This window comes from Saccopteryx leptura, chromosome 10 (genome assembly GCF_036850995.1).
Source record: "Saccopteryx leptura isolate mSacLep1 chromosome 10, mSacLep1_pri_phased_curated, whole genome shotgun sequence".
Classification (NCBI taxonomy): Eukaryota; Metazoa; Chordata; class Mammalia; order Chiroptera; family Emballonuridae; genus Saccopteryx; species Saccopteryx leptura.
Window position 1 is genome coordinate 4,303,782 of NC_089512.1, and position 21,156 is coordinate 4,324,937.

General features: G+C 56.9%; 1 protein-coding gene across 1 annotated transcript in view; it reads left to right on the forward strand.

Annotated features, from left to right (window-relative positions):
• The window catches only part of ITPR1 (inositol 1,4,5-trisphosphate receptor type 1), a 307,579-nt gene that overhangs the window by 175,006 nt on the left and 111,417 nt on the right, over positions 1-21,156 (forward strand). The window contains exons 36-40 of the mRNA XM_066351689.1: positions 301-485; positions 4,225-4,373; positions 5,242-5,353; positions 10,192-10,224; positions 20,750-20,785. Coding sequence (XP_066207786.1) covers positions 301-485; positions 4,225-4,373; positions 5,242-5,353; positions 10,192-10,224; positions 20,750-20,785 — 515 coding nt within the window. The remainder of the gene's footprint in view (positions 1-300; positions 486-4,224; positions 4,374-5,241; positions 5,354-10,191; positions 10,225-20,749; positions 20,786-21,156) is intronic.

Here is a 21,156-nt window from a genome sequence, read left to right on the forward strand (position 1 = left end):
TGAACTCTCATCGGTGATAAGGAGGCTTTTGGTGACAAAACCCTTGAGCTTGCCCGAACTGCGTATCCTCAGAGCGCTTTGCCGTCGCTCAGAGCTGCTGCCCCCAGAACTCACGTTGGGGAGCCTTACCCAGAGGCTGACGGGGTTCACCCCAGCCCCTCCGTGTTCCCACCCAGTGTCACGCAAGCTGACACATCCCGGATGTGGAGAATCTGCCCTGTGGGTGAAGGGGGGTTGGTCTGTCTCCAGAGTGTCTCCCGCGACATCTGCAGGCTCACGGGTCCTCTTCTCCTTGTGCAGCCAAGAGCCGGGCCATCGCCATTCCTGTCGACCTGGACAGCCAGGTCAACAACCTCTTCCTCAAGTCCCACAACATCGTGCAGAAGACCGCCCTGAACTGGCGGCTGTCGGCCCGCAACGCGGCGCGCCGGGACTCCGTTCTGGCGGCTTCCAGGGACTACCGGAACATCATTGAGAGGCTGCAGGTAATGCCCGCTGCCGAGGGAAGTGAGCCCTCCCTGGCCCGAGGCAGGTCCCACGCGCGGCCGTGCTCCCTGGGTCCGAGAGAGTCCGGGATCGGCCGTAGGGAGAGGTCGGCGCGGTGAGCAGGTAGTCAGACGCCATAATGGGTGGAGGACCGGGAGGCCAGAGCAGAAGCTTCTGACTTAGGTCATGGTCTTCAAAGGTTATGGGTAGGTCTGCAGGTTTCTTTATGAAGAACGGGGACCGTGCTGTGGTCAGGAAGGGACATATGAGGGTCACAAGAGGACGCTTCAGTACGAGCATCAGGGTCCACTTCCCATCGCCCAGGCATCAGCGGTGACAGTGTTGTTCATGGTCCCGGTAGGAGAGTTTTATAGCAGACTGAGCCAAGTGGAAATCAAAGTGTGTTACATTTCAGCTGGGTGATACTCTGTCCTGAGCACCTCGGCAGAGAGCCCTTCTCCCTCTAAGGGGGGAGGGGGGCTGAGGTAGCGTGTGTTAGGTGGATGGTAAACATTTAAACAAACACACATCATAACGTCCTGTTAACAAGCACCTCGAGTGACTCTCACGGAGTCACAGGTGCAGGGAATGAGCTTCCTGCAGAGGCTCAGGACGGGGCCCCAGGCCCGAGTTCAGACTCTGGCCCCACAGCTTACAAACGGTGTCACCTTGAGGGAGTCACTCCTCGGTGCTCAGGTGTCCCGATGGTACCATAGGACAATAGCAGCACCAACCTCGTGGGGTTGATGGGCGGGTTAAAGACAGTTGATGATGTGGGCCAGTCATCGGCACCTGCAGAGGAGGCCACAGCAGTAGGATCGGACTCTTGGCCTGTGGTTGGTGTCAGGTGGTGGCCGTGGTTGGACGCGTCTCGAAATCTTACACGTTTGGCGGTCGATGCTGATGGTCAGCAGGGACCTCAGCTGGAGGCGTTGATAGAAACAGCCCCGTGTAGCCTCCCCACGTGCTCTGGGCTTCCTCACAACATGGCAGCTGGATCCCAAGACGAGCGTCTCAGAGAGACAAGTGAAAAGGCTGTGTTGCCTGTTGCCTTGAGGAACTAGCTTCAGAAGTCACGTAGCGTCCCTTGCGTCATACTTGGTTAGTCGAGGCGGTCACAGCAGTCCACTGAGGTTCCAGGGGAGGGACGCAGACCACCGTTTTATGGAACGGATGTCAGTGAGCCCTTGTTAGGAGGCTGTGAGGTAAGGTACACTGTGCTGGTCATCTGGAAGGTAGGACGTCCACAGAGCACAGAGAGCAGGGCCAGGCAGATGCGAGCCCTCGTTCAGTGAGAGCTGCCATTGCAGCTACCATCCCTGTTAGTCTAGTCTTCCCGTGGTGACCGCAATCGGTATCGTTAGAGGAAATGAGTGGACCTCTGTGAGGTGACACAGCTGACCGAGTTCACGGAGTCACTCGTTCGCCCCTCGCTCGGCCCTGGGGATATGACGGAGCGCAGAGCCACGCACGGTCTTGGTGTCTGTAGAGGCTCAGGGTGTGGAAGGGCGACAGACCCCAGCCAGGCAGCCACACCGCTGAGGGTCAGTGACGAGAGGGGAGGACGCGGCAGAGGAGGGAGTAGTGTCACAATCCCGACGAGAATCCTCGTCCCCTGGGGTGGGTGGACGAGGGAGACCTCTGAGGAGGCTACACTCGGAGTCACTATCGAGGAAATGTAGAACTTAAAAAAAAAAAAACCCGAATGGAGATGAATGGGAATGGAAAGACCATGGTCCAGGAGAGACCGGTGTGTCCGGAGACCGAAGGAGGCCAGTGTAGCTGAGCCCACGGAGCCGGGGAGGCCGCAGGGCAGGGAGAGACTCAGCCCCGCTGGGCAGCACTGGGTCTTCAAGGGAGTGTTCCCAGTGGAGGCCTTCTGCCCCCCACGGTGCTTGTAGACAGAGGAGGGACATTGTAGCCGTGTCTCCGTGCAGACGCTCGGTACTGCTCTAGTTACGTACATCATCTACAGCCAGACACACCGGTCTCCTGTGTGTGTTCTTCTCAGGCTTGTCGGGCTACTTTGGGAGAGTAGCGTGAGGTACCTAAGCGCAGATACTGCTTGTTAGAAAGACTCGGGCATGGCTCAAGGGTCCTCATTATCAAACGAGTTCCTGGCCGATGCCCCGGAGTTGTGAGATTGCCCAGGACAGCCAGAGCGGTCACGACGCTATAGGACATTCACTTGCCGACTGGGACGCGTGTGCGATGATTAATCCCCATTCAGACGCCCCCTCTCACATTAACGCCAGCCCCTCTCCCTGCCCATCGCTTCGCCATCTTTGTCTGTCGGTCTCGCCAGCTGTCGAATGGTCAGCATTCGACAGGGACAACGCAAATCGACCGCCATGTCACGTCCTCAGACCTTGCAAAAGATGCAGGATTTCGTGAGCGCGACCTTGAAGAACTGCTTCAGTCGCCTCCGGTGCTGTAGACGAGTGAGAACTCGCCTGTTAGGACCAGTAGCCATGGAAGGAGAGAAAGCCCCGTGCTTTCCAAGGGGAAGCTGTTGGGGGAACCGACGGCCCCCTCAGAGCGTTTCTCAACAGTAACCCTCTTCCTGCCCGTGCTGTGAAAGCCGGTGTGAGTTCAGGGATGTCGCTGGGAAAATTCACCCCCTTCCCAAAGAAATCGTTTAATTCATTCTGCATGCATTCCAAATATGACTGAGTGATTATAAATTTTGTTAGACCTAAGACAAGGAGAAATTAATACCCCCCCGCCCCCGTGTTTCAGATTTAGTTTCTAGACAAAAAGATCAATCAGTTCTTCATGGTGACAATTCCTTCCAACACTTGGGTCCCCGGTTGGGGTGACAGCAGTGTCCAGCGGCCTTTCCCACGCAAAAATCTCCTCGGTGAGCCGGTTCCTCCCGTCTCACCCAGCGTGCCGTGCTCCGCCCGTCCACGCCGGGAGGTCTCCAGTGAGGGCCTCAGTCACCCAGCCACCGAGCCGAGGGCCGCATCTTTTGGAGATAACGTCTCATCTGTCCCCTGCCATTTGCCTTTCGACGGTGTTTGTGGTGTTGGTTTTGCAGCTCTTTCAACTTTCTCTCTTGTTTTCCTTTCCCACAGCTGTGTGTTTTGCATTTGAAGACCATCATGCTATCAGGGTACACGTACTTAGCATGTTGATACGGCATGTCCATGCGTTTTGTGTTTCTCATTTTCTTTTTTTTGTATGATGTGTTATTGTGCAAATAACCTCATGCTCATTGGAAGTCACTTTGACAATATTCACAAGTACCAACGTGTAGAAGAAAATTAGAATCCCCTGTAAGCCCACCAACCCGGACCACCGGTGAGGTCCTAGTAACAGCTGGTGCACACAGCCTGCAGAGGTCGATGTTGTTTCGAAAACCTGGATCGTAGAGTCCATTCTATTGTTTGACCGTTTCTTTTTGTGTGTGTGTGTGTGGGTTTTTTTGCACTCATGTCGTAGCCACCCTTCCACATGGTCCAATGTACCTTTCGCGTCCTATTTTGAACTCTGTGGAATGACCCCCCTTGAGTAGCGTAAAGACCACCTCGAAAGAAGGGCTGGTGGGGATGTCGGCCAGTTTCTGCATCGGGGCTCATGCTTCAGGGAACCCCTGGGCAGCGGCTAGACCGAGTGCCAGCTGGTCCTCGAGTGCCGCTGACCGAGCCCTGTCTGTGGTCGTGTCTCTGGGGACGAGTGAGTGTGCTCCCCGCCCCCCACGGCCGCTGGCGGCTCACGAGGCTGTGCCCCCTCCAGGACATCGTGTCGGCGCTGGAGGACCGGCTGAGGCCCCTGGTGCAGGCCGAGCTGTCGGTGCTGGTGGACGTGCTGCACCGGCCGGAGCTGCTGTTCCCGGAGAACACGGACGCCAGGAGGAAGTGCGAGAGCGGAGGGTTCATCTGCAAGTAAGTGCCCGCTCCCCCGGGGGAGGGGATGGGGGGGCGTCCGTCACGGGCTCCCGGGGCCAGACCAGACAGAGGGTCCCGAGGAGGACGGGCTGGCCGGCTTCTCTCGTAGATGTGCACAAGGCCGCGGTCCCGTTCTGCCTTCCGGAGGGCGTGGGGCCTGCGGTCTGGGTGGGAACGCCTCCTCCTCCTCCCGCCCCGTCACCCACCTTCCACTCAGCGGGTACCGACGTGCCCCATGGGCCGCGACACGACCCAGAAAGGTCTCGGCCCTCTGCTCGCAGAGCTCTCGGCCCGTCTGGGCCTCAGTCTTCCTGAGACGCGGGGGCATCCCCCGCCGTGCCTTGGGACGTAATCTAAGAGAAAGAGCCGTCTCCATGACCGGAACAGTCCGCTGGACTCTCACCCACAGGCTGGCTGTTGGCTGGACTTGAGAGAGGGCTGCCCCTCAGTTTACCTCTCTGCCCCTCGCAGGACAAGCCTGGGGGTGGGGAGCAGCGCATGTAGGGCTGGCCGTGTTCGTCACGAGGTTTCGGGCACTGCTGGTGTATTTTATCCACGTTGCCGGCTGTCCTCCGTGGATGGACGGCAGGTGCCAGGGGCCTCCCTCCTCCTTGCTCTGCGAACTCCCACCCCAGGATGTGGCCAGCCCCGGCCCTGGCCCAGCGAGCGCGTTTGCAGGCAGCGGCCAGCAGGTGTCGCCATCGAGACACGGTCGCTCGCTCCGTTTCCCAGCGCTCAGCGCCTGGCCAGGGAGTCCCTGATGATAAACACCTGCTCAGGAGCCAAGTCGGGAAGTGGCTGGGGAAGTGCTGCTGCTGTTTAGTTTCACGCTGGCTGCAGGGCTGTAACCTGCCCCCCCCTTCAGGTTGATAAAGCACACGAAGCAGCTGCTGGAGGAGAATGAGGAGAAGCTGTGCATCAAAGTGCTGCAGACGCTCAGGGAGATGATGACCAAGGACAGAGGCTACGGGGAGAAGGTACTGCCCTCGGCCCCTGCGAGAGCTGGCCGGCGCCCCACGGGAGGTCACCTTTACTTGTAAACGCCAGGCTTTCCTGCCCCGAAAGGTGGCTAAACCGGGTGACCGTCCCCCTTCCAATCAGATTTACTCAGTTGTCCCTCAGAGGCCGCATGCCACGTGCTTAGTGGTCAGGGACAGTCACGAGGTTTTCCTTGTTTGATCCCCCACGGGAATGCAGATGTCTCTCCTGCTGCAAGACGGGCCGAAGGCTTCCGGCCCGCACGCCTGCAGGCTCGCTCGCCCGTCCGGGTCCTCTGTGGCGGTGCACAGCCCTTCCCGTGGCGAGGAAAGTCCCCGCCCTGCTCACGGGAGTTCAGGAAGGCCCACGTGTCACCATTTCTACTTGAGACTGGGAAGTGGACAGTCCCCGGGACGTGACACTTCTTAGCATGGGCAGTGAGCAAGGATATGCCGGGGACGTGCCCTGCGCCAGTCCTGTCTGCCCCCGCTGTCCTCCACTGCCCCCCACTCCCCCCACTGTCCCAGACCCTGGGCTCAGAGTGACTCTGCCCCAGTTCTCATTTGAAGGTAAAAAACGTTCACTAATCATCTCCAAGCACGTTGAGCAGCACTGCCTCGGTCGGCAGCTGCACTGAGGTCACTTGATGCACCGGCTGGGGTGATATTTCCATTTCCTTGAAGTTTTCTTTCTGTATCGTGGAAGCTGGACACACTGGGAGCTGGGTGAGGCGACTGCTGGGCAGATAACCGGTCGGGGTCTTTGGGGCCACGTGGAAGGTTTTCCCTTGACTGTCCTTTCCTGCCCGCCCGCTGGTACCACCTGGGTGAGCATCGTCGCAGCCCTGAGACGCTGTGTCCCTGCCAGGTGCTGTGCTCATGGGGGACGACAGAGCCCGGGGCTATAGAGGACAGTAGGGGGGGCCTTGTAGAAGGGTCAGTGGTCAGACTCCAGAGGAGGCTCGTAGGCTGCAGCTCGGATCCCGTGCAGCTGGGGAAGGAGTCAGGCACCCCCAAGCGGAGAGAGGCTTGGAGGCAAGAATACATCTCTCACCAGTCTAGTTGGGGCTGCCAGCCCCTTCCTGAAAGTGGCAATACTATTGGGAAGTATGGGAAGTACAAGTGAAGACCTTCTAGACACCTCTGTGAGTTGGGAACATTCTAGAGCCCCACTTTGCTTGAGGACATTCTGGAATCCCTCATTGTTGGCAAACACTCTCGAGTCCCCTGTTTGTCAGGGACATTTTAGAATCCCACATGGATCGGGGACATTCTAGAAACCATGCTAGTTGAAGACATTCTAGAATCCCACATTGGTCAGGCACATTCTAGAAACCTCGTTAGGGATATTCTAGAATCCCACGTTGGTCAGGCACATTCTAGAAACCATGTTAGCCTGGAATATTCTAGAATCCCACGTTGGTCAGGCACATTCTAGAAATTGGAATCCAGGCAGGCTTGCATGTCACCATGTAGTTAGGGATAAATTGATTGATTGATTGATTCCATTGTTTTGAAGTCCACATGTTAGTTAGGGATAGTCTAGAATCTCATGTTGGAGGACATTCTGGAATCCCATGTTGGCCAGGGACACTATGACCCTCTGTTGGTCAAGGTCGCTCTAGAACCCCACATTTGGTTGGGGACATTCTAGAATCCCACGTTGGTCAGCAGCTCCAGTTCCAACAGCACACATGTGCGTCGCTCTGGCCCCGTGCTTGGAGTCCTGGAAGATGTTATTGACCACTCACGTTAATTGAACTTGAGAGGGGGTGGGCGGGGCACTAACCTACATCTGTTTGTCCCAATCTGGTTGGTAGCAGGGCATTTCCTTTGTCTTGCTTCACTGAGGGTTTTAGAAAATGCCTTTGATGGTTGCCCGGCTGCCCCTGTTTGACATTCAGGGCAGAGCAGCTCATTCTGGGTGGGAGACCCCGAGAGCCACAGACCTGCCCGTTCTCCGGCAAACCCGTAGGCCATAGTCTGTAGAGCCCACGAGGTGTCTTTGACCGGGTGCTGAGGACACAGGGCAGGTGACCAGGTGCTGAGGACACAGGGCAGGTGTTGAAGCTCTTTCCGTCTTATGGGCCCAGTGTCCTCGTAGTTGCCTCTTCTGTAGAACCTGTCCTGTGACCAAGCCCTCCTTGGTGGGGACGTGCAGCTGTCCCTCTGCACCCGAGACCGTTGCTGAGAGCGGAAGGGACTTCCCAAGGTCACGTGGAACGTGTGGCAGAGTCGAGGCTAGCACCCAGGGTTCCCAACTCCCGGGACGGGTTGAGCCTGCCTCCTCCAGGTGCGGTACTTTGTGCCTGTGGGCCCAGGAGGGTTCTCTCTTATTTCCTGAGCTGTCACCCTCAGAGATGACGAGACTCAGGTGCCTCTTATCCCTACTCTCTCATTCAGCATTTACAATTTAGTCACAGTCATAGATGAAAGGGAAGTTAGAGTCACTCTGTATTCTGTTCAAAAACACTGGTGGGCTTATATTGGTCTGTTTGAAAAAAAAAAAAAAGACCAGTGAGAATTGCCTCCCATGTTACCAAACAGACTAAAACATAACAGAGTCACTTACACTTTTTAAATGTCATGTAAGCCACCCATGTGTGTCCTGAAGAATGTCTTCAAGAACAGTGGTTATTCGATGTTCATTGACCTTGTTAAATGCCAGGCACCATACCGAGCAGCTCTCCTACCGCAGGTCAGACCACCTCCAGAGATAGCTATCACTCTTGCTGTTATCTTATACACAGTGGCGGGGGAGGGGGTGGGAGAACACATAGGTTCAGAGAGGTTCAGAAACTTGCCCGGGGTCACACAGCTAATAACGAGAAGCCAGGAATTCAAACCCAGACAGACAGTCTGAGTCCAGAGTCCTCACTCTTTACCACTGTGTGATCGGCAAATAGATGGATAGATTCTGATGTCTTGAGGTCCACCCACAAGTTTAGCATTTTGAGTTTCGATTGTGTTACATAATTATGTAAATAACACATGGCCCTTCACGTAGCAGAACCGAGGCGTCTAAGTCTGGCTCGGTTCTGATGTTGAATTTGAAAACAGTCTCCAGTTAATGCCGGGTGACTTAACCAATGGTGATTGTTCCAAGGTCACCCAAAACCTGTGGTTTTGACTCTGGTCAGGTCTCCTAAGAAAGAGTGAGAGCAATGGATAGACGGTGGTCAGGCCACTTGTCTTGAGCCACTCCCTTGAGAAGTGCCCGTCTGAGAACTGTCACATATGATGGCCAGCCAGTGAGGGGCTGGTCAAAGCAGATTGTCTCAAAAATGTAATCATGATCACTTGAGGGGGGGGGGATCATCTTTAACTATTATGTCTCTAAAATACAAAGATCAGCAATGCACATTATTTTTTCAGAGAGTGGCACATATAAAATAAAGATAACATTTGAACATCAGCCCCCAAATAACAGTGAAATGCATTATTTCCATGTGACACTCACAGCATTTTTCTGCCTTGTGTATTCAATGTTAATAAACTTGAAAATTTTATTAAGACATTACAACCACTCTGGGTGTGTGATGCCTACTAAGCTCCACTTTTAACCTATAGCTCTAACCTTGTCCAAACCTTCCCTGGCCAAACATCTCTCAGATTGAACCTGAATCTCTCTCTCTCGCTCAGGAGATCATTAGGCGCCCGTCCCTGCAGGAAAGGGGGAGAGACTGATTCTGTGTATTGGCTACTCTGGGGCTGTTGTTGTTGTTGTTAAGCAGCTGTAATTAACTGAACAGTTTCGGGAAGAAATTCACAGGCCAAGAACTATTATTGTAAAAAGGATAATCACAGCATGTATTTAAACTCCCTGTTCCCATCTGAGCTGAAGTAGCCCTTCTACAAGAGGGTCTTTGATCTCCAGTTGTGTCGGGGTGTTCACTTCAGACAGCTGTCTGCCCCCTGGTCAACAGCCAGCCTTCCTTTCTCTGTGAGTGAGGTGTGGAGGAGCGTTTCCGGGTACCAGTGTTGCCGGTAGCAACTCGAAGTTGCTACCTGTGCTAAATAGTAACAACGTATCAATATAATAAGTCAGCTAGGGTCACCGTCCAGCCGTAAGCAAGCCTCGGGTGCTCTCGGTGCTTCCTGAACTCCACGTGGATCAGTCATCACTGATCCCACCTGAGTGGGCACTGGGCACTTCCGGGAGAGAACGTCTCTTTCGCCATCGTCCGAGCCCGGAGTCGGAGCGTCTGGACTCGGGACGCACAGCTGATGCTCCGACAAGGCGGGTTTGAACCACAGGGGTCCACTCAGACGCAGGTTTATTTTCCATTGACCCGCTCGGTTCAGCGGATCAGTGCCGTTCGCACCTGCCTTGTTCGAGGCCCAGTGTGCTGGTCCCGGGCTTGCCAGGGTTGAAGCTGATTCTGATTTGTCCCAACTGCCGCCTGGACCCCCGGCCCCCGCAGAAGGGTCGGAGAAGCCCAAAGAAAGAATTTTCTCCTGAGCTGAGTTGATCCGACCCCACTGGTTCACCCGGTTCTTCCCCACCCTCTGCCGAAAGAGTGCCGTCCTCGCTTGGGGACGGGGCCCTCGCCAACCGCCCACGGTGTGTCATTCCGGGTCAAGTCCACGCAGAACTGGAAAGCCGAGTGGCCTGGGGCGTTTGGTGCCGGCCCCGGGAGCAGACTGGGGCAGGTTCCTGCCCGTTCATTCCCGAGCAGAACCTTTCAGAGCGGATGTCCCCGTGAGGTGCCATCTCAGGCTCACGCGGCTTCAGCCTGAACGTGTCAGCGGGAAGACACGGACAGCCGTCTCCCACGCGGCGCACTGTATGCTCGGCCCTAACACGTCTCTCTCTCTCTCCTTTCCTTCTCTTCCAGCCCATTTCCATTGATGAAGCGGAGAATGCTGAGGTCCTAAGTTCATTTACTTTATTTCTTTCAATGTCCCGTGCTGATGTCTCCATGACTTGTTTCCAGTACACCCTGTGGTCTGTCCCCAGCCCCCCGCCTCTGGCATGACTCTGTGTTGTCCTTGATTTCTGTGTCATTAGCACGTCCCATGAGCTTGTTTGCCATTTGTCCTGGGCGATCCCATCTGTGTCTAGATAGAGATTTTCTAAGCCGAGATAAGATTCCCTGCACGGTCCCGCGTCTGGACTGGATTTGTGGTTGATGCTGGCCGTTAACCGGTCGGAGACGCAGCGCGGATGTCACCACAGAGAGCTTCTCTCTCTCTCCAGGTAAAGCGCCGGGTGCAGAAGGGGGGAGGTAGGTAACTGCACTGGTGCATTTGAAAGTGTTTTTAACCCTCCCCCCCAGTCTGCATGTTGGGAAAGCGCTGAGTGCGAGGAAGGGGTCGCATTAGATCTTGTCAGAGTGTGAACTCCAAGGGCCCACTGAGCCCCCGCGGTGGGCTGGCGGTGGGCGAGGGCTGCACGCTGCCCGCGGCTCCACCCAGAGTCCAGGAAATGCATGGTCACCCCACAGCCTCCACCCGGAGGTGGGGAATTAGTTTCACTTACTGGGATCACCCTGGAGACCAATGGATGAGGAGCCATTTTGTTTGGGATTTGGGGGCATCTTAAATATTTTCTGTCGTGTGACTGTTTTTCAGGGTTTCTTGCCATGTTTTTAGGATATGACACATGCGTGGTGGTAGATGGTTCTCAGGAAAGATTAATTTGGGGAATTCATGTATATCATTGGGGGGAGTTGAATTGCTTGGCAGATCAAGTACACTGGGAGAAAATTTTGACTTTCAAAAAAAAAAAATCACTTCTTGATCTCCTTTAGATGTTTCTTCTTCTGGAAGACCAGTCACTACTTTACTTCGGGTGGGATGGAGCTGCCAAGTAGGCTCTGTCGTCTGGTGTCCACCACCATCACCTGAGACGTGTTAAGGGACAGTTCACATGTCCACAAAGGGAGCTTGCGGCCCGGACCGAAAACCCACGGTGACATACGCAGTCATGAGTTTGGTCCAGTTCCCTCAGAAACGGAGCTCAGAGAGGTTCAGTGACAGGTCTTAGCTCACACAGCTTGACAGTGGCTACGCTTGGGCCGGCGTAGTGCCAGCTTCTGCACCCAGATTTTGCCATGCCCTCTGGGTTGGGGGTGGGGGACAGACGGACAGAAGCTGAGACAGACCAAAGGTCGCTCAGCAGCTTCATTAAACACTTCATTTTTTTTTTTTTTTTTTGTATTTTTCTGAAATTAGAAGCAGGGAGGCAGAGAGACAGACTCCCGCATGTGCCCGACCGGGATCCCCCCCCCTGGCACGCCCACCAGGGGGTGATGCTCTGCCCATCTGGGGCATTGCTCTGTTGCAACCAGAGCCATTCTAGCGCCTGAGGCAGAGGCCACGGAGCCATTCTCAGCGCCCGGGCCAACTTTGCTCCAATGGAGCCTTGGCTGTGGGAGGGGAAGAGAGAGACAGAGAGGAAAGAGAGGGGGAAGTTGGAGAAGCAGATGGGTGCTTCTCCTATGTGCCCTGGCCGAGAATCGAACCCAGGACCTCCATACTGCCTGGCCCATGCTCTACCGCTGAGCCAACCGGCCAGGGCGGCTTCATTAAACACTTTAACAACAGTGCTTCCTGCCGGTTGCTTCCGTGTAGTCTTCCCTCTCCTGGGTCACACGCCGGAAAAACCTGGCACTGAGCCTGCAGGCCACACCCTGCGGCCGACACCCCCATTTCTGCCTGGGGTGCTGCGTGCCCTGCAGATTGGAGTTCTGGCCCCTGAAAGGTGGAGGTGCAGCTCCTGGTTCCTTAAGCACAAATTAAGTCAGGGAAGGCAGGCCTCCCCCTGACCGGAGTCCGCGGGGTTATTAATACTCCGCTTCGCACCGCGGTCGTCAGTTGATGTGTTTGCCACTCAAGGTAGCACTCGGGCCCCCTGGCCGGGAGCTTGTTGCTGGCTCATGGAAAGACCCCGCAGTTGGAGCAGGTGTGTTTATAATTATCCTCGAGGAAACAGAATACTGTCTGTTTATGAAAGAAGAATGTTCTGGCAGCTACTTGGATTCTTTGAAAATTCCCTGAGGAAGCAATTGTGGATCCCTTCTCCCTTGTTACCCCTGGCAACCGTGGGAGCCCCGGGACACCGACACTGTCCCCAGGCCCCCAGGCTGCCTGCGTGGCCTGTACCATCCGAGGCTTTCCTGGAAACCCCCTTGGCTCCCATGGCTCACCCCCCACCAGGCCTGTGTCGGCGTGCGCCGGTGGGGCCTGCAGCCGCAGCTGAGCTCTGCAGAAGGTTAACGAGCGTCCCTGCTGGCACGGGGACGGGCATGGGCCTCACGCCGGAACCGCAGGCCGGTCCAGGTTCTGACCGTGCTGGGGGGCAGCCCCTGAGACGGGGTCAGGAGCCTCTTGTGACCTTGTTACCCCCCCCTCCTGGGGACGCGCCACGGGCCTGGGAGAGAGGCCGGCTGGGCGTCAGGAGAGGAGACGGGCCGTGAGCGACTTGGTCAGTCAGTGCTCCGAGCGGCAAGGCGACCCGAGGGCAGGGTCACGGGGCCCCCCCAGGAGCAGTGCGTGGGGTGGGCAGGGCCTTCCCAGCTGTCCTCCCGGTGACAAGCTCCCTGGCAACCAGGATGTGGACGCCTTTCTTTGGCAAATAAAGAGGCAGAGTCTCCTCTCCCCCTGCCCCCCATGATTTTACCTGCTCCGTGGGGGGCTGGGGAGGGGTTCGGAGGAGGGGAGGAGAGAGAGGAATGACTCATGGGCGTTCCCTGCTCCGTCCTGAGTCGCAGTGTGATGAACCGTCACGCACGTGGCCACACAAAGCAAGAGACGGGGTGCTTGCGTCTCCCCAGAGAGTCCCCTCGCCCTCCCAGTCACGGCGGGTTGCGGACACCGGTTGATGCTGAAGACACTCGTGGGCGTGACTGGTCGTCGAGTGTCCGTGCTGTCCCAGACGTGGCCACACCAGAGGGCTTGGATAGAGTGGTGCCCCACCTACCCTGTCTGCCCTTCTGGGGGCGCTGACGGTTTATGGGGAGGCAGATAATAGCGCAAATTAGTGTCCCATGGGAGCCACCAACCATGCAAAGTGTGGAAAGGAGGAGGACACAGGGTCATCAGAGCGTGTTGTCGGGACTGCTGAGCAGGGAGCTCAGGGTCACACGGGCCCCTCCTCTAGACTAGACTGCGGAGCGCTGTGCTAACCAGAGGGGCGGCTCTGGTGAAGTACGCCAACCTCCGGCCAGGGCGGCCGGCAGCTCAGGAGCCAGCCCCCTTTTCCTGTGTGGGACTTTGGAGAGGGATGCGGTGTTAGACCGAGCGTGCCAGGGCTCAGTGGGTAGGCTGCCATCGCACGTACTGGAGCTGTGTCCCCCCTGCAGGCACAGTCACCCGGAACAAGGGTGTTGCCACAGGCCCCAGAGCCGCTTTGCCACAAAGAAGCTCGGTCAGCGTGCCCACGTGTTGGGTGCGGCTGCAGCGGCTTCTCCAGGACCCTCAGCTTCTGGGCCCTCAGCTTCTCCAGGTCCTCAGCTTCTCCAGGTCCTCAGCTTCTCCAGGCCCTCAGCTTCTCCATGCCCTCAGCTTCTCCATGCCCTCAGCTTCTCCAGGTCCTTAGCTTCTCCTGGGCCCTCAGCTTCTCCAGGTCCTCAGCTTCTCCAGGTCCTCAGCTTCTCCTGGGCCCTCAGCTTCTCCAGGTCCTCAGCTTCTCCTGGGTCCTCAGCTTCTCCAGGTCCTCAGCTTCTCCTGGGCCCTCAGCTTCTCCATGCCCTCAGCTTCTCCAGGTCCTCAGCTTCTCCTGGGCCCTCAGCTTCTCCAGGTCCTCAGCTTCTCCAGGTCCTCAGCTTCTCCAGGACCCTCAGCTTCTGGGCCCTCAGCTTCTCCTGGGCCCTCAGCTTCTCCAGGTCCTCAGCTTCTCCTGGGCCCTCAGCTTCTCCAGGTCCTTAGCTTCTCCTGGGCCCTCAGCTTCTCCAGGTCCTCAGCTTCTCCTGGGCCCTCAGCTTCTCCAGGTCCTTAGCTTCTCCTGGGCCCTCAGCTTCTCCAGGTCCTCAGCTTTTCCTGGGCCCTAAGCTTCTCTAGGTCCTCAGCTTCTCCTGGGCCCTCAGCTTCTCCAGGTCCTCAGCTTCTCCTGGTCCTCAGCTTCTCCAGGTCCTCAGCTTCTCCTGGGCCCTCAGCTTCTCCAAGTCCTCAGCTTCTCCTGGTCCTCAGCTTCTCCAGGTCCTCAGCTTCTCCTGGGCCCTCAGCTTCTCCAAGTCCTCAGCTTCTCCTGGTCCTCAGCTTCTCCTGGTCCTCAGCTTCTCCAGGTCCTCAGCTTTTCCTGGGCCCTAAGCTTCTCTGGGTCCTCAGCTTCTCCTGGTCCTCAGCTTCTCCTGGTCCTCAGCTTCTCCAGGTCCTCAGCTTTTCCTGGGCCCTAAGCTTCTCTGGGTCCTCAGCTTCTCCTGGTCCTCAGCTTCTCCAGGTCCTCAGCTTCTCCTGGGCCCTCAGCTTCTCCTGGTCCTCAGCTTCTCCTGGGCCCTCAGCTTCTCCAGGTCCTCAGCTTCTCCTGGGCCCTCAGCTTCTCCTGGTCCTCAGCTTCTCCTGGTCCTCAGCTTCTCCAGGTCCTTAGCTTCTCCTGGGTCCTCAGCTTCTCCAGGTCCTCAGCTTCTCCAAGTCCTCAGCTTCTCCATGCCCTCAGCTTCTCCTGGGCCCTCAGCTTCTCCAGGTCCTCAGCTTCTCCAGGCCCTCAGCTTCTCCTGGGCCCTCAGCTTCTCCTGGGCCCTCAGCTTCTCCAGGTCCTCAGCTTCTCCAGGTCCTCAGCTTCTCCTGGGCCCTCAGCTTCTCCAGGTCCTTAGCTTCTCCTGGGCCCTCAGCTTCTCCAGGTCCTCAGCTTCTCCTGGGCCCTCAGCTTCTCCAGGCCCTCAGCTTCTCCATGCCCTCAGCTTCTCCTGGGCCCTCAGCTTCTCCTGGGTCCTTAGCTTCTCCTGGGTCCTCAGCTTCTCCAGGACCCTCAGCTTCTGGGCCCTCAGCTTCTCTTGGGCCCTCAGCTTCTCCAGGTCCTCAGCTTCTCCAGGTCCTCAGCTTCTCCAAGTCCTCAGCTTCTCCTGGGCCCTCAGCTTCTCCAGGTCCTCAGCTTCTCCAGGCCCTCAGCTTCTCCTGGGCCCTCAGCTTCTCCTGGGTCCTTAGCTTCTCCTGGGCCCTCAGCTTCTCCAGGTCCTCAGCTTCTCCTGGGCCCTCAGCTTCTCCAGGTCCTTAGCTTCTCCTGGGCCCTCAGCTTCTCCAGGTCCTCAGCTTCTCCTGGGCCCTCAGCTTCTCCAGGTCCTCAGCTTCTCCAGGCCCTCAGCTTCTCCAGGCCCTCAGCTTCTCCTGGGCCCTCAGCTTCTCCAGGTCCTTAGCTTCTCCTGGGCCCTCAGCTTCTCCAGGTCCTCAGCTTCTCCTGGGCCCTCAGCTTCTCCAGGTCCTTAGCTTCTCCTGGGCCCTCAGCTTCTCCAGGTCCTCAACTTCTCCTGGGCCCTCAGCTTCTCCAGGTCCTTAGCTTCTCCTGGGCCCTCAGCTTCTCCAGGTCCTCAGCTTTTCCTGGGCCCTAAGCTTCTCTAGGTCCTCAGCTTCTCCTGGGCCCTCAGCTTCTCCTGGTCCTCAGCTTCTCCTGGTCCTCAGCTTCTCCAGGTCCTCAGCTTCTCCAGGTCCTCAGCTTCTCCTGGTCCTCAGCTTCTCCTGGGCCCTCAGCTTCTCCAGGTCCTCAGCTTCTCCTGGTCCTCAGCTTCTCCAGGTCCTCAGCTTCTCCAGGTCCTCAGCTTCTCCTGGTCCTCAGCTTCTCCTGGGCCCTCAGCTTCTCCAGGTCCTCAGCTTCTCCTGGTCCTCAGCTTCTCCAGGTCCTCAGCTTCTCCTGGGCCCTCAGCTTCTCCAAGTCCTCAGCTTCTCCTGGTCCTCAGCTTCTCCTGGTCCTCAGCTTCTCCAGGTCCTCAGCTTTTCCTGGGCCCTAAGCTTCTCTGGGTCCTTAGCCTCCCCCACCAGGAGCTGCTCCTGCTTGCAGAGGGGCGGCTGAACAGGGACTTGGATTCGGGGGAAGAAAGAGAAGAGAAGCACAGAATTATTGCATCTCACCTTCAGGGGGCGTTCTCATGACGTCCAGGCGAGGGTGGCAGTGTCCTACTTTTCACATGGCTGCGAGCTGCCGGCTTGGGCACCTGCCAACATTCAGGCGGCAGTTACATAAGAGCGTCTTTTTTTCCTGGAATTTGGGCTTACTGCTGATGTGTGACCTTCAGCAGTAATTGCCAATAAACGCAGTGGGGATGTTTACTGTTAGACACTGGCAGCCATAGAGCCAGCGAGCTCAGCTCAGAGCACACAGGCGCAGTTGCAAGGTCTGGGGAGGCATGCTCTCTCTCTGTCTCTTTCTCTCTTAATGTTGAGATGATTCCATAATGACTGAAGTTGTATAATTTCTTCAAGGAAGAATGCGTCTTTTAAAAACGAGTTTCACTGTTGAGATCTGATGGACTTGCTGTGTGATAATCTAGGTGACACTCAACAGCTTTTACTTACTTTTGTTCCTAAAAAAAAAACAAATGTTATTGGCAAAGGGCATTCATTGTGTGAGCAGATGTGACGATTTAACATCGTTCTGCTAACATGCTAGGTAGCTTCTTTTTTAGCTCAGTGTTCTGGTCAGTGCCCCGTGCTCTGAGCGTGCGTTTTTCCAAGGCCGGCGAAGTCCCGGGCCCGTCGGCCTGTGTCTGCCTCTCTCCTCCGAGTGGGGGGGGGGGGGGGAACCAGCTGAAGACGGACTCGGGGGGGGGTCGAGAGGATCGGTTCCCTTTGATGAGCAGATAGCTGGGTCAGTAAGACAGTTTCATTTCTCGAACTGCATTCCACTTCTGCTGGGGTGGTTCGTGGTATAGGAGACATCTTATTTTAAAGGAAAATTCTAGCAGCCCAGAGGTGGCGGAAGAGCTCATGTCAAAGGCAGTAGCAAACTAAGGATATTCACAGGCCTGTGCTGAACTGTAAATGGCATGCATGGGGGGGAGGGGACAGGTGCGTGGATAGTTGGAGGGAAGGATGGATGGATGGATGGATAGTTGGAGGGAGGGATGGATGGATGGATGGATGGAGGGAGAGAAGAGGGAGGGAGGGATCGATCGATACAGGAATGAATGGATATGAGTGGGTGTTGTTGTCATAATCCAGAAATAGTAATGCCAGGAAGTCTGTGGCCTTCTTTTTATTTAATAATGACAAAGTATAATTTCCTTCATTGACGGTAGAAATCCATCACTCAATAAAATGTTAAGTGCGTTGGATATTGAAAGTGAGCGCTTCGGTGTCTCACGTGCCCACACCTAGTTCAAGCACCGCGGTCAGGGTGCCCCTGGTGACTTCCTCCAGAAGGGCAGTGGGAATTCTGTGACTTGAGATTCTGCTTCAAAGCCGGTCATTTGGAATCTGTTTTCTATTTTAAATCGGATTCTGCCGGCCTTGTCTAAACGCACTGGGAAGACACTAGATCAAAGAAGAACCGTGTAGAGGCATCGGAGGGCCATGGTGGGTTTCCAAGTTCAAAACCAGGCGTCGGATCATGACCAATCCCCTGCTGGTGTGAGAGGCGTCGCCGTGACGGAGGCCTCAGCACCTGGCGGGCGGACGGAGGTGGACAGCAGGCAAGATAGGAAATTCAGACAGGCCCATGGTCTCCAAAGTTCTCCCTGAGTGTGTGGTCATCGAGAAAGACCTCTCGTGTCAAAAAAAAAAATGAGCTACGCTAACGAAACTGCTACGTCAGTCCACTCATATCCTGCACATGACCTTTTCGCTCTGAGTATTAGGTATTGCCTCTGAGTAGCTATCACCTAACTTGAACATAGCTTATTAGTATGATGATATTTTTTTCAAAACTGTGACTTACTGTCACAAAATAACCTCATCCTCCAGAAAATACAGCACAGGTCCCCGTAGGAAGAAGCGCTCGAAAAGGCTGTTGGGATTTTTGTTGTTGTTGTTGTTTTTATTAAATTATAAGCCAGGTATGTTTGGCGTTTTCCAAGCTTGCAGCCATTGTATAACCCTGTGGGTCATCGTTAGACAACTTGCCTGTTAGATGTTACGAAACGAAGTTTACTGAAAATAAACCGAATGTTACATAATGTTTTAGCAGGAAGGAGTTCTGATAGGATCTGCTCCGCCTCCTTGAACCGCAGGTCAGGAGAGGCGGAAGCCCAGGGTCGTCCCGAGAGCAGAGCCCGGCCCGCGTGAGCCGGGTCACGCGCCTCCTGCCCGGGGGGCCCCCGGCTTCCGTTCCGTCCTGCGAGTGGACGGCGGTCAAGCATGGTCCTTCCGTTTGGATAGTGAGTCGTGAAGCTGCAAATGAGATCCCCCTCTGTGCTCTCAAGATCCTTCATGACGTGGTCAAGGGGAAAAAAAAAGAGAGTTTCTTTACATTTTAATTTTTGTTTTTAAAATGAAATGAATTTTTAAGATAAAAGTGTCAGCAGTGGAGGGAGGCGTCAGCGTGTCAGGACAGTCCTGAATTGTTTCAGAGTTCACTGGTGTCCGAGTGACTGAGAAGGAGCTATCTCCTAGGAGAAGTGAGGGTGCCTCTTTGGACAAAGATGTCTCAGACGAGAGAAGTTAAAACAAAGAACAAGTCGCACACACACATCAGTTCCCGTTCCATCTTCTCCATTCCCTTGACCTTCAGTTCTGATTGGCAGGGCCTTGGAGGGCCACTCCGTGCTCCCTGCAGTGACCTGTGCCCATGACCCCTTTGTCCTTGGCACCCAGGATGGACAGGAAGGACGGCCGGTGGGCACGCGGCCGGTGCAGGTTGTAGAGGAGATAATACCTATCCCTTTTCCTCCCCTGCTCTCACTGCACTGAGAGGCACGGACCCTCTCATTCGTGCTGCTTCCTCTTGTGGGTCATTTTCGCGGTCAGGGCAGATGGCACGGACGTTTGCACAATTATCCTCTTTTGGCCCAAAGCACGCAGAACGTAAGGTTGGCGTTCACGTGGGTTCTTGGGTCGTGAAATTATTTATAGCGTGTCTCCAGTTCTGTCTGTCATCCTCCCGTCCTCTCTGCCACCGCTGCGCCTCCCCGCCCTGTACGGGAAGCCGAACTTCTCGGAGGGGACGTTTTCTCCCTGAGGCTGGGGGGGGGGGTGCACAGCCCTCCACGCACGCCTCCTTCTCCTCGGCGAGCCAGCTTGATCCTTGTGCTGAAAAAAGTCTCCTGCACCTTTACCTCATCTCACTCGTCTTGTCAGGAACAGGGGCAAAGGAGTCACTCGGTTACGTGCTAATTCTTCTATTAACATTTCTCACTGTGGGGATCAGACTGTACCAGTGGTTGAGCTGGATTGTCAGCAGCTGATCTCACAGCCCTGTGCCCCGTGCCCCCAACCCCTGCCCGGACGTGCCGCCCGCCACACTCCGGCCTCAGGGAGTGCCCTGTCGCTGGAGCACCTGGAAGGAGGCCAAGGTCACTCCGTGGCAGCGTGAGCCTGACCTCTTTCCGGGGCCCCGGACTGCACCTAGAGCCCGCCAGCCGGGCCGGGTACACGACCTTGGTACCTCCACCGAGGTGCGTGCTGCCCCCCCCCCGTCCCCGCGGCTGCGTCTGACAACAGCTCCCTGCTCTGGGCACCTGCCCTCCGGAGGTCCGGTTACGGGACCTGTCCTGACCGGGGGCCGGGGACTCTTCTCCGGCCACGCCTTCCTTTAAGCACAGCACGCTCACCAGGCCTCAGTTCGCCCCTGGGTCGCCCTCTTCTCTCTCTCGTGTGGTTTGGAAACAGTGGAATCAAGGGGGTGTCCTCCTGGTCTGGTGGCAGCGGGGCCACGGGACCGAGTCCGCGGAGCTCCTGAGACACGCAGGGCAGGGCAGCCCTGCACACGGGAGCCTCCCTGCTCCCCCCAGAGACGCCCCAGGGGAGCAGCGTCTGCAGCCCCGACTCCGGAGCCTGGCGCTCACCCTCCTGCATGGGCACGGGGTGGGCACGGGGGGACCAGCACACACGTGCACCCAGGAGAAGCTCATGTCAGGGAGTGGGGGTCCGAGGTCCAGGCCCCTGGGTGGACACCACCCCGCCTCCCTCCGGAGCCTCCAGGGAGGGTGCCGCCTCGCTGTCCCTCCCTCTGTGGACGAACGAGACTCAGACGGTGCTGGTTGTCCTTGGACCCCTCCTGTCTGTTAACGTCACTTCCCTCTTGGTCGTGGCTGTCAGCTCTGTGTCTGTCCTGGTTTTCCGTGTCCCCCTGCCTCAGCCCCGTGGCCTCTTCCCAGGACCACCACATTCACGTTCAGATAGATAGAAAGTATCTATCTCCCCCTGGACGGCTGAAGCCCCGCCCCCTTTACGGGTGCAGCCCGGTCCCCTCGTCTGTGACGTCGTTGCCCTCTGTGTCCCGTCCTTGCGTGTCGGCCCGTGGGGTTCGCGGCGGCCCCGGACGCACGTGGCGACCTCGCTAACCCGCTCTCTCTTGCTCCCGACCAGCTGCCGCAGGCCCCGGACCCCGAGAACTCCACCGAGGTGCGTGCTGCCCCCGCCCCCGCGGCGCCCGCGGGCGGCTGCTTCCTCGGGTGTCCTGGTTGCGTGTCTGAGTTGTCGTGGCGACGTCCGTGTCTGTCCCTGGGCAGTAGGAGCACGGGGCAGTCTGCGGCCTGGCTGGGGACTGAGCTGGCTCTCCGGGTGGGAGAAGGAGTCCCGAGGGGCGGGAGCGAAGCCCGAGGCCCCTCCAGGCGGCAGACGGAGGCAGCTCTGGGAAGGCTTCGCCGGCTCAGCCTGGACACGTTCAGCCGAGGAGTTCGGGAACGGCAGAGCCTGTCCGTGGCGACATGTGCCAGGCTCTGGGTCCCGGGCGGGGAGGGGAGGTGGCAGCTCTGGGCACGCAGGTGAACGTG